Raw genomic sequence first — 12,731 nt, forward strand, 5'->3', positions numbered from 1 at the left:
CAAACCATGGGGAGAAATAAAGTCAAGGATGCTGGCTGACAGACAGACTATGTTACTCCTGAGTAGTCCTACCGAAATTAAATAGCCTTTTAGAATAATTCCTGAGTAGCACTATTGACTAACTTAGGCTGGATGTCAGCTGCTATTTCTTTTGCAGTGCAGATTCCGCAGATTAACTTTACACACACACTCACTAGAACTTTTTAAAAATTCCCTCCTCCTCTGTACACAGCACCACGGCTTGTTTTTAATCTTTAAAAAGGCCTGAATTAAAAAGTGGGGTGGAGAATCCTTACCTTGAAAGCCCATGGGAGCATGCAGTACGGTTGCAATGCTGGAGTGAGGAGAACCCTACTAACCCTCTTATTTGATGGCATGGAAAGCCCTGGAAAAGACTTCCAACTGAATCCACCCAACCTCACTGCTCTATTAACAGGTGGCCACACTGGAGGCTTTGGGGAAAGGGGTCCCATACACTACACAACCCTGGAGGTCTCTGACACATTTATATCCAGTGAAATAATCAAGGGAATGGCTACATACCTCACAAATGTCCTTCAGATGTTTAATATAATGGCGCTCAGTGCTCATGATTTCATTAATGACGTTGGCTCTCATCTGGTCTCGGTTTTGAAGGGTTCTCCCGAGACAGAGGCAGTCGGCAGAATTGGGATCCAAGTGTCCATTCTGCACTTCACTGGTCCCTTCCTCAACGCCATCTTCTTGGTTAACCCATAGCTGGAGGGAAAGAAGAAAGAGAGAGGTCATGCTGGATTTAGTCAACCTGTTCCTCCAGGGCATGGCCGCTCTTACTGTTGGGAGATTTTCCTAAGGAATAAACTATACATTTACACTATATGCATTCCATTGATCCTGCTATCTTCTCATATCAGAAGCTGGGACTTGAACCAAGCCTGAATTTGAACCCACACAGAAGTTCAGAGAAGGTTTTGGTTTGCTTTCTTATGTCAACTGGAACCAAACCTGAACCTTAACGCTCTTAGCTGCCTTGAACAGGAAGCAAATCTCTAAATGCAACTACGTAGGATTCATGTTTTATTTTATGTTTTAAAAATATTGCATATTTTTAAAAAACAAATGAAAACCTTTTAAAGATACAAAAGAAAGAGGTTTTAATCCCCCCATTTAGTTCATTATTTTTATTCATTTAAAGTCATATTGTAAGAAAAAGAGTTCTATACAGAATGTGACTAAACATGTTCAAGGTGTCGGGACCTGTTGGTGATCCACTTTTTAAAGACTGTGTCTGAACCAGAACTGAACCAGAGTGTTAAAAACAAAAACAAAATACAGATGCACCTGAACCCAGATTTTAATGGTTCAACTACCTGATCAGAAACCATTTCGGGGGACCTCCTGATGCACTTGGAGGGAACCCCCTGAAAAGCCATGACTCTTGACTTCAACACACTTGATCTCCAGCTGGCAAAAGCTGACAATTCACCCAGCTAAACCCAACTAAGTGGCAATGGTGTACTGGCCGGAGGTCTGCCCCTTTAAGCCATCTGCATCCACCCCAGAGAGGGCGGAGAAAAGGGCTCCACTGTGATCCAGCTGGGGCCAGTGCAAAGCTGGAGCTGTCAAAGGTCCTGGTGCTCCAGTCCAGCCCTACCTGCTGGGTCTGCTTTCCTCAGAAACCTCCTCTGGCTCTGCGGGCTGCCATTCATGGCAAGGAAAGAACACCAGCCGAGGTGCCCCTAGGTAATTTTGGAGCCTGGACCGAAAGGCCTTTAGGGCCCCTCCCTCCCCTGCAAGATAAGCATCATTGCCCCCCCAACACACACACCATGACACATGCAGTATTTTTCTGCACTGGGGTTCTTGAGAGCACAAACAGCAACTGAACTTGCAAGAATGTAAGGATATAAAACAGGTATATTGATGCAAATGTGCATGAGCAGAAACATGTCAACATGCAACTGCACATACTCCCATCCCACAGATCCCTTCCCCCACTTCCCCCCCGTCTCTAAATCAGAGGTCATGCCTGGCTACCGGCCACATGTCACAGTTAAGCCCAGCCGCCTGATGCAGCACAGGCCACGTGGCGTGGCAAAGACACCACCCAGGACAGACTAAAGAGGATCTGGGGCCCCCAGCGGGTGTGGAGGCACTGGACTTTGGCCCGGAAGTCCAGGGGGAAGAATGCCTCTGAACACCAGTTCAGATCAATGCATTGGGCTTATGTCCCATTGAATTCAGTGGCCCACCAAGGGTCAACCAAGGGTCAAACTACATGTTACTCAAAGTTCCAAGGTTCTTTCTGTGGAATTCAAGGGCAATTGCTGCGGAACGCAAGGACATGGCAGGGGAGGGGAATCAGGAATATTAATAGTTTAATGAAATAGATATTAGGTCCAGAGAGGCAAGTGCAGACTGGGTCATAGGAAACTGCCATATATTGAGTCAGGCCCTTGGTCCATCTAGCTCAGTATTGTCTACACAGATTGGCAGTGGCTTTTCCAAGGTTGCGGGCAGGAGTCTCTCTCAGCCCTATATCGGAGATGTTGCCAGGGAGGGAACTTGAAACCTTCTGCTCTTCCCAGAGCGGCTTCATCCCCTGAGGGGAATATCTTCCAGTGCTCACACATCTAGTCTCCCTTTCATATGCAACCAGGGTGGACCCTGCTTAGCTAAGGGGACAAGTCATGCTTGAGACCACCAGCCCAGCTCTCCTGTGCTGAGTGCTCTTGCTGCTGGCTAGCCCTGCCTCCACTCCAGGACTGGAATACAAGAAGCCCCATTCAAAAACTGGCCTGGGTCAAGGAATGGATTAATCCCAAACACCGCACGTTCTGTACATTTTAAAAAATCTGTACACTTAAACAACAACAACAACAACAACAAAAAACGGAGAGCATCATACGCAGCCTGAGATCTGGTGTGAAAGAAGGGAACATGGAGAGAGAGGCCATTTAGCTCCTTTTTATCCCAGTCTTTCCCAGGTTGAAATTGCCAGGGGAAGCTGCTTAGTTTTTTCACCCTGGGGGTGAAAGATACAGGGGCCCTTTTGCAACTTGTGAATGGAACAGCAGCTTGATGGAGGTGATTTCGAGCTGCAAACACAACTGGTGCAGGCAGGGAGGTGTCTGGGAGCCGCTGCTCACCCAGCCATTTCCTGTGCAGACACTGAAGCTATTCACATGTGCCGGCAAAACTGGGTTAAGGAAGCCCAGCCTGGTTTTGCCTACACGAGTGTCAGGACCAATCCCAGCAGTGCCTTGGTGGCAAACCCTGTAAAACGAGTTCAGGAGAGTGAGCACCCCCCAGCCCCGTTTCTCTGCTCGCCTGCCAGCTGTGATCGCAGCCCGCTCCGGAGAGGGGAGGGAGGAGCCCCATAATACACCACGCGCCCACGTGGTGAGTGGGGAGCATGCTGCCCCCACCCAGCCCCACAAGCTACCAGCAACAGCAGGTAACCGTCTGGGTGGGCACTCTGCCCGCCGAAGAGGGAGCCTATGGGGAAGGAAGCTTTCTAGCCTGTTTGCGGGGAGGTAAGCTTTTTAAGGCTTCCTCTCCGCTAACCCTCTTGCCTTTTCTCACTACTCGTGAGAAAGGGCTCATAGCCTACCTAGGGTTGAAATACTCTCTCTCTCTCTCTCCCTCTCAGAATCCCATGTAATGTGCCAAAATTAAATAAATAATAAATAAATAAATAAATTTGAGATTCAAGTCTGATTTAAATTGGATATAAATGCAACTAATTATCTCTGGATAGCAGCCTAGACTTATAAAGCTGAGCACTGAGTCCTTCAGTCTTGTCAATCTCCGACATTCATCATCTCCCATTTCCTCCTCATCCCCCGCCATCCTGGCCCTAAAAAAAAATTACCCAGAGGCACAATCAGTAGAGACTGAATAGACCGCGCTCGCGTGCGTGCATACACACACCACCCCGGACTTAAAACAAAAACAGGAGGAGGAGGAGGAGGAAATCTGCCACAAAAATATTCTCATGAATTTAGCTATAAGTGCATAGCATGCCATTGCTTCAGATTGCTAACTTCCTTTCTGTTATAGCTGAAGCTAACTGCAGCAAATGTAGAAACTCTCTTCATTAGTATTCACTGCCCAAGTCACAAGAAGCATGGAACGTAAGAAAAGCACATAAATTACACTCTGCATTGAAATGTATTTTAATGGTCTTCAATTTTCATAACTTAACTCATTGTAAAGTAAGAAGCTGCCACTGCCATTTGTTTACAACATGTACCTTTGGTGGGAATGGCTGCGTCCTTTTAATTTGCAAAAGGCTCCATCAATCCTTTCCTCTACAATGTGTGTTCTCCACTTTTCCAGCTGATGATTATATTTCGCTAAACAACATTCCTTTTATTACTGCGCCAGTGTTTTCTCTTCCTACAGAGAGCTTTAAAGGTCAAGAAACTGGAGATCTCTGAGACAACCCACCTATTTTCCAAACAGCAGATTTAAAGATGTAGCAAATGGGCAAGTGCTCATTTTCAAAAGGAAGCGGAAAAGGCACATTACGGTTCCTTTTAACCTTAAGATGAGACATCACTCATTGAAATGATTTGAGTATAAAAATCCACAGAAAAATTAAGAACTTGGCATTTATGCTAATTTCAGCGCTTCTTTCTGTCTGAGCACTGGGTTTCTTTGTACACCCAATGTGGGCCATTTCACAGTTGTTTGATGGTGCCCCCAAATGGCAGAGAGCTACCATGAAACAATCGGATGTGAACACAGTGATACAGACTACTTAAGACCTTTGCCAGACAGCTTATGCAGTAAAGTGGCTGTTGTTGGCATCTACCTTCTGTTTCTTTTTTGATTCTGAGCCCTTTCGGGGAGAGGGACCCATCTTATTCTTTTTCTGCGTAAACCATTTTGAGAACGTCTTCTTTTAAAAGCAGTATATACATAATAGCAGTAATTAAGTAAGTAGGTACAGGTGAAACTCGGAAAATTAGAATATTGTGCAAAAGTCCATTAATTTCAGTAATGCAAATTAAAAGGTGAAACTGATATATGAGACAGACGCATTACATGCAAAGCAAGATAAGTCAAGCCTTAATTTGTTATAATTGTGATGATCATGGCATACAGCTCATAAAAACCCCAAATCCACAATCCCAGAAAATTAGAATATTACATGGAACCAAGAAGACAAGGATTGTAGAATAGAACAATATCGGACCTCTGAAAAGTATACAGTGTACTGTGCTTGATTGGCCAGCAAACTCGCCTGACCTGACCCCATAGAGAATCTATGGGGCATTGCCAAGAGAAGGATGAGAGACATGAGACCAAACAATGCAGAAGAACTGAAGGCCGCTAATGAAGCATCCTGGTCTTCCATAACACCTCATCAGTGCCACAGGCTGATAGCATCCATGCCATGCCGCATTGAGGCAGTAATTGCTGCAAAAGGGGCCCAAACCAAGTACTGAATGCATATGCATGCTTATACTTTTCAGAGGTCCGATATTGTTCTATTCTTCAATCCTTGTCTTCTTGGTTCCATGTAATATTCTAATTTTCTGGGATTGTGGATTTGGGGTTTTCATGAGCTGTGACCACGCCATGATCATCACAATTATAACAAATTAAGGCTTGACTTATCTCGCTTTGCATGTAATGCGTCTGTCTCATATATCAGTTTCACCTTTTAATTTGCATTACTGAAATTAATGGACTTTTGCACGATATTCTAATTTTCCGAGTTTCACCTGTATGTTCATAAATAACTAAGTAAGGTCAGGGATGCCCTAAAAATGAAAGCCTGTTAGGCAGGCATCTCAATGCACTCTTGGGATGTCCTTTAATCATGTGTGGAGGTGTTCCTCTGAATCACCCCTCTACAATGCTTGGGAAATATCACCTAATAGGCTCCCTTGGGGCCAGACAACAAAAGATGCGAACTGGCTGGAAATATGGCACTGAATTGGTCACCTTCCAGCAGCCCAATTTACGGAGGTGATCCAAGAACATGACATCTGAAGAAGGGGATCGTTCATTTAGGTTTTCCTATGCAAAACTTTGTATTATGTCATTGTTGTTTCATGATGTTTTTAATTGTTAATTATTGTTTTTATGCTTTATTATTTTTCTTTTGATTATTAACTGATTTTAATGGTGTTTTAATGTAAACCTCCCTGAGCCTTTTGGAAGGGTGGTATAAAAGCTTAGATAGATAGATAGATAGATAGATAGATAGATAGATAGATAGATAGATAGATAGAAAGATAGACAAATAAATAAATGCCTGACATGGGCCAGGCTCTCCCAGCCTCGGAGGACACAGCCACAGGCTGACCTATGCCCCCTCTCTGAGCATGATGAGTGCCCACCTTGGAAGTTAGTTCCTTGCTTTTGCACCCTTGAGCCTGCCTTGCTTCCTTCTTCCCAATGTTCACTGAAAAGGGGGGAAATTAAGAAATTGTGCCCCTGTGGGATATTTCTGCGGTTTTTCTAGACCACTGTTCCCTCTGAGAGAGATGTCACCACACTTCCTAGGATCTGGGATAGCTGCTCACTCGGTTCTTGGGACCCAATTCTACTCTGCTCATTCACAGAGAGACTGAAGGATCCCAAAAGGCCCACTGCAGAGTCTTAGCAGAATGGCTTGTCTTCAGAGCCGGCTGATCAGAACAGAAAATCTTTCAGAGAAGCCGTTAGGGATGTGCCTGAACCGGTTCAGTAGTCCTTTTCCCGACCGCTAAGCCAGTTCAGAGGTCCGGCATTCGGATCGGTTCGGCAGTGGCGGGGCGGGGGTTACCTTTAAGGAACCGCGAGGGGGCTCTTACCCTTCCCTACCATGTTTTCCCCACTGGCGCTCTCACCAGAACTGCCGGTGCGGAGCAGCAGCATAGCTCCTTGGAACCCCCATCAGCATCCAACCGGAAGTGCCTGACACACACATGCACATCGGGCACTCCTAGTCTGATGCTGACCGGGGCGGCAGGGAGGTATGCTGCCACCCCTTGCCAATGATTTTGGTGAGAATGCTGGCAGGGGAAACACAGCAGGGGGAAGCGTAAGAGCACCCTCCCGGTCCCTTAAAGGTCACACACACACACACACACACACACACACACACACACACACACACCATTGCCGAACCATCGGCTGGACAGTTTGTGCACATCCCTAGAAGCCGTGGGGAGCCTCCTCTGTACACAAGCACTTTGGGCTCACAAGAGCCTTTAATTAATTTCTTTCCCATGGCATCTTCCTGTGTCGTGGTAGACAGGTGAGGCATTACTACAGCCACACGCAATTAGCATGCAGGCCGCATTAGCATTATACGCACTAGCATACAGGCCTGAGTGCTTTCCTGGGGTTTGCTTCTAACAGTATGGCTGCAGATCAAAATGGAACTGGAGGAAGTGGAGGCAGAAGCAAAACAAGAACGAAAGGGCTAGAATGCCCTGAAACAACACCTTTGATTTCTTCCTCCCACCCAGTTATATAAGCCCTCTATCCCCGGACTCCTAATGCTTTGTACTTTACCCAGGATGGCACAGCTGAGAGTCAGTCTAATGTCTTGCATGATGAAGCAGAAATGGAACACGGAGAATACGGCTGTCAGCTCCTGTTTTTTATGTTCTGCTGCATCTAAAGTGGAAGGCCACAACGAATGGCCTCTCCTCCACAATCCTGAGGACCCCCAGTGGTAACGCCTGTTGGGTCAGACAGCACCCACTGTTGCAAAGGGCAAGGACTAGCCCTCCTTACCCGGCAGGCTCTAAGAAAGCCCTTTGTGCCCAGCGGCTGTGACTGACACCGAAACAGGCTTTCACGAAAGAAGCCAGAGAATCGCATCATTCCACGCCCTGGCAAGTTCCATTTCCGGAATTCATTTGAGCCAAGTCCTGCCATGGGTTTGCTCAGAACTGGTCTCAGAGCTGGACAGACATGCCACAAACTGATAATAAAGATGTCTGTTCAATTCAGACACCACACCAAACCACAACTGGTGCTAAAGGTCAGTCAGAATGACAGGTGGTTGAGCACCTGACCTCTGGGAACAGGCTAAAGTTTTCTAGGCTTTGGAGGCTTTAGTTTCAAAAACAAGGTGATCAGGGTGGCATTGGAGAGGTTGGTAAAATCATGCACAGAGTGGGGAAAGTGGATAAGGGGAAGTTATTCTCCCTTTCTCATAATAGCACTTAGCAATAGCAATAGCACTTACATTTATATACCGCTCTATAGCTGGAAGCTCTCTAAGCGGTTTACAATGATTTAGCATATTGCCTCCCAACATTCTGGGTACTCATTTTACCGACCTCTGAGGGATGGAAGGCTGAGTCAACCTTGAGCCCCTGGTCAGGATCGAACTTGTAACCTTCTGGTTACAGGGCGGCAGTTTTACCACTGCGCCACAGGGGCTCTTTTTAATATTGGAACTTGGGGCCAATCAAGGAAATTGCCTGGCAGGAGATTCAGGACTAACAAATGAGGAAGGAGTTTCCACACCCAGCTGATTTAGGGAAGGGATTCTTGGGTGCCCAGATGCTGTTGGACTACAACTCCCATCATCCCCATCTACAACAGCTGACAGCACCCAAGGTTAGGAACCTCTGGTTTCTGGAAGCAGCTGCCACAGGAGGATGTGGTGATGGCCAACATCTTCAATGACCTGAAAAGTGGATTAGACAAATCCATGGTGGTGGTGGTGGTGGTGGTGGAGGAGGAGGAGGTCTATCCATGGCCCTTAATCATGTTGATGAGAAGAAACTTGAATATGCCCCCAAATGCCAGTTGGTGGTGGGGGCACAGCAGAAGAGAGCTATTGCTATCATCATCTTGCCTTACTTGTGGGTTTCCCAGATGGCATTTAGCTGGGAAACAAGAGGTTCGACTCGGCGGGCTCTTTGATTTGATCCAGAAGGGATCCTCTTGTGTTCTTAGGCTCTAGCCATAGTTTAGAACCCACACTTCCACAACACACAACAGGAAAATCCTGGTTTTCAGCTGCTGGCCTGCTTCTTCTCCTCAGCACTCCAATCCATCAGTGCACTCCCCTCTCTGCAGGGAAGCAGCCACTGGAGGTCTGTGTTCTCAATGAGGGTCTGGGTTCTCAATGAGACATGTTAAACCAAGGTCAACGTGGTCTGCAAGCCCACTTCCAAACATGGTTTCCAGTTCTAGGTTGCAGGCCAATTCCAAGCCATGGCTAGTCCATTCAGAAATCAGCCTAGCTTCCTCATCACAGGGGCAGCTCTGTTAGTCTACTGCAGGAAAAACATCAAGGAACTCAGTACCACAAAAATGGCTTCATCGAAGGACACTTTGTCGCTTACAGATCGTTGAAGCTCTTCTCACAGTCAGTAAGAAGAGCTTCTGGGAGGTCTGTGGGGAGAGCGGGCTTAGCCCACTCTCCCTGCAGACAAGCAGCCTCCAAGCCCTGGGTGGCCAGATCGGCCACCCACACGACTGCCAGCTCCGTCATGGAGCCAGTGGGGACTGCGGGGAACGGGGGGCCCTGGCCCCTGGAAGTCCCAGGTTGCCCCATGCGAGCGCATTCTGGAGAGACCCCCCAAGGCTGGGAGGCTGGGTGCAGCCTCCCGGCTAGGGGTCTACGCATGTGTCATGGCGGCACACGAGCAAAAAAATGAGGTTAACAGAGCACTCACTCCGTTATCCTCATTTAAGGGGAGGGGGAATTAGGCAAGCCAAGGTTTACATGATCAGTAGAAAGCAGGCTAGGTTCCCTTAGCCCGCTTCCTACTGATCGTGGGAATAGCTTCAGTATTTATTTCATTGCTCATTTATATTGCATTGAGCTCCAAGGAGCTCAAGGTGGCCACATGTTCTCTCCATTTTACCCTCACAGTCACCCTGTGAGGTTGGCTAGGCTGAGAGAATGGCTGGGGCCAGGTGAGCTGGTGAACCTCAAGCATCTAGGACTCCCCCCACTAGCGTCTTCCTAGGACTCTACCCACGACAACACACTACTGTACATACCCCGGGCGGGGGCTGCTTTCAGGGAGGGCTGCGTTGCAAGCAGGCGGAGTGTACTCCCCGGTTCACATGTCACCTCGACACAAACTCTCCAGATAGCCTTTGGCGAGCCTCCGCCCCTCCCGGCAATGCGAGGATCTTGGCTTCGCTGAAAGGTCCGTTGGAAGGATTACTGGGTGGGATAATGAATGCAGAGTGCTCCAAACACTCAAGGAGCAATTGAACAAATGGCATGAGCCCTCTGCGCAGGCCCCATGTGGAAGCATTCATCTCAGCCCTGCAATCATGACCTCGACGCTGTGCGTGCTTTGTGCTGGGCCTGCTGGTAGTCCCATAAGCCCCCACCACAGGCAATTTGGAGAGGCGTGTGTGTGAGAGCTGGGCTGAAGAACACGGAGGGGAGGCAGAATGAGAAGACCAGAGGCCAAGCAAAATTCTGCAGCAATGGGGGTGTATAAGGACACAGGAAGCTGACATATACCGAGTCAGACCATTGGTCCACCCAGCTCAGGATTGTCCACACAAACTGGCAGCGGCTTCTTAAAGTGTGCAGGCCAGAATCTCTGGAGATGCCAGGGAGGGAACTTGGAACCTTCTGCATGCAAGCATGCAAGTGCTCTTCCCAGAGTGGCCCCATCGCCCGAGGGAATATCTTACAGTGCTCATACAATTAATCTCCCATTCAAATGCAAACCAGGGCAGTCCCTGCTTAGCAAAGGGGTCCATTCATGTTTGCTGCCACAAGACCAACGACACAATCTTTGCAATATATGTGGGTACAGAGGAAGGGAACAGCTGGCCTTGGCCCAGGCCTTCTGGCTCTCTCTCCCCTTTGCAAACAGTAGGGCTGTTCTCACAACCCTAAGCATGGCCGGGGAGCAGCCAGCCAGAGTAGGAGAGCTGGACGCACTCCCGATCATGCGAATGCAAAGGTCAAGGTTCTCAGCTTCCTCATATTTTGGGGTTTTAATTTCTGGTTATTTTTAAACTGCTAAAGCGTTTTTAAGTTTTTGTATATGTTTTTAACTGGTTTTATGTTATTGTAAACTGCCCAGAGATGAAAGTTTGGGGTGGTATACAAATCTGATAAATAAATAAAATAAGGTTGGAGGAAGGGAGAGTGTGGGGCCCGGGAGCTGGGTGGGACAGTTTTTTGTCTACCTTCGGTAAAATGCTGGGGACTGACTGCCAGTTGGCCTTGCCTGTCCTACCCACCTCCCACACAATCGCTCTACAACCTGGATCTCGGCAAACTCATGGCTGCCCATTAGCACAGCCCCGCCACTACCCTGGCCAGCCCTGATTCTGACCATGAAAATGACCCCAGTGAAGAGCAGGTCATGAATCTGGGAATCACTAAGCAGCAGACAGAATTTGGAGGGTGGAACTTGCTGAGATGTGGACGTTCTCCGACTGGAACTGTCAGCATCTTTTCCTTTTTCAAAAGCAGCCATTGGCGCGACCTGGATTGGGTCCACAGAGTGGACTGGGGTGAGTGGTGAGGTGTGTGTGTCTAACCTCTCCCACTGCAGCGCAGTGCCAGTGCTAAACTTTCCCCAAAGTGACGGCCAGCTGCAGAGAGGAAAACTTACAAAAATTATATCCTGATGTTTTCCTCTCCATGGTTAATAGCAGCTTCAGGAGTGATTTCAGTGGGCAATTAGTGGAAGGGCAAAACTCAGGACCCACTCTCCCTCTACTAGCACCAATCCCTGGCCCAAATTTTTTTTTGGGGGGGGCACTAGGGCTGCTGTTGACAGAACCCCCAATCTAGTTTGATATGGCCCTGAAGGTAGCTCAAAACATTGCAGATTAAATTTAAAGCATTTAAAAGATGGCCAAGCATGACTTTAAATTCTGCTTTGCCTGTTTTTGCTACTACCTTGACTTGTTTTGCAGTAATTGATTATAAATTGCAATGGGGAAAAAATCATTATAAACACAGGCTTAAAGAGAACTGAACATATTTCGAAAGAGTCTTTTCTTTGCAAGATTCATATCACCTTCCTTTTGCTCCATCACTGCCTCTGGTCAAAGAGGTTTTGGAACTTATAAAAACCTGCAATGCCTGTTTAACCAGAAGCAAAAGCAGGCTGGGTGTTCATACGCTGAGCAGCAAACGGCTTCAGCTCTATGAAAAACCCCCACTTGCCTTCTCTGGTTTGTGGAGACCTGCCAATGTCAAGACTACTTCTAATTTGGGAGAAGGTGAATGAGAAGGCTGGGGAACCAGAGGGAAAATGACCACAGAGGCTTCATTCAGTGGGGTCCGAGAGGCAGGCCTGGTTGGGGCTCCTAAAGGTGACACCCTGTGCTGTTTTAATTGGGCCCGCCGACCCAGCAGCAACCCTGCCAAGCGGATCTCCCACGCTCCGCTGGCCTGCTCACTCATCCTTGCTTGACGGCTTGCTTTAGACAATGCTGCAGCAGAACAGATAAATTGGGGGCGACACTCTCCTTTCTTGGTACCTGATTAGATGTCATCTCGACTTGGACTAGACATGGCTCCGGTGCTCTTTTCGGTTCGCACTCAAGCCGAGGCCCCTCCAGGGGAGCCACTCTGCAGGGACTTGACACCATTCACAATGGCCTGGCTCAGCAACCAGTTCTGAAAGGGCGAGAGCTGGCCACGTGGGCCCACGGAGGAAGGCAAAGGGTCCTTTAGCCCCTGGTTCGCCAGGAACTGGGGCTCCAATTGAGCAAAGAGGCACCGTTGGAAGTGGCAACTCTTTGAGCCCTCCTTACAAGCAGTGAGGAAGTGCAAGAGGGCTAGTGGGGAG

General features: G+C 47.9%; 1 protein-coding gene across 11 annotated transcripts in view; it reads right to left on the reverse strand.

Annotated features, from left to right (window-relative positions):
• ARHGEF9 (Cdc42 guanine nucleotide exchange factor 9) overlaps positions 1 to 12,731 on the reverse strand; it is a 204,139-nt gene that overhangs the window by 52,795 nt on the left and 138,613 nt on the right. For all 11 annotated transcript variants that reach the window (XM_053273656.1, XM_053273653.1, XM_053273654.1 and 8 more), the window contains one exon: positions 544 to 738. In XM_053273656.1, coding sequence (XP_053129631.1) covers positions 544 to 738 — 195 coding nt within the window. The remainder of the gene's footprint in view (positions 1 to 543; positions 739 to 12,731) is intronic.

This window comes from Hemicordylus capensis, chromosome 11 (genome assembly GCF_027244095.1).
Source record: "Hemicordylus capensis ecotype Gifberg chromosome 11, rHemCap1.1.pri, whole genome shotgun sequence".
NCBI classification, from domain to species: domain Eukaryota; kingdom Metazoa; phylum Chordata; class Lepidosauria; order Squamata; family Cordylidae; genus Hemicordylus; species Hemicordylus capensis.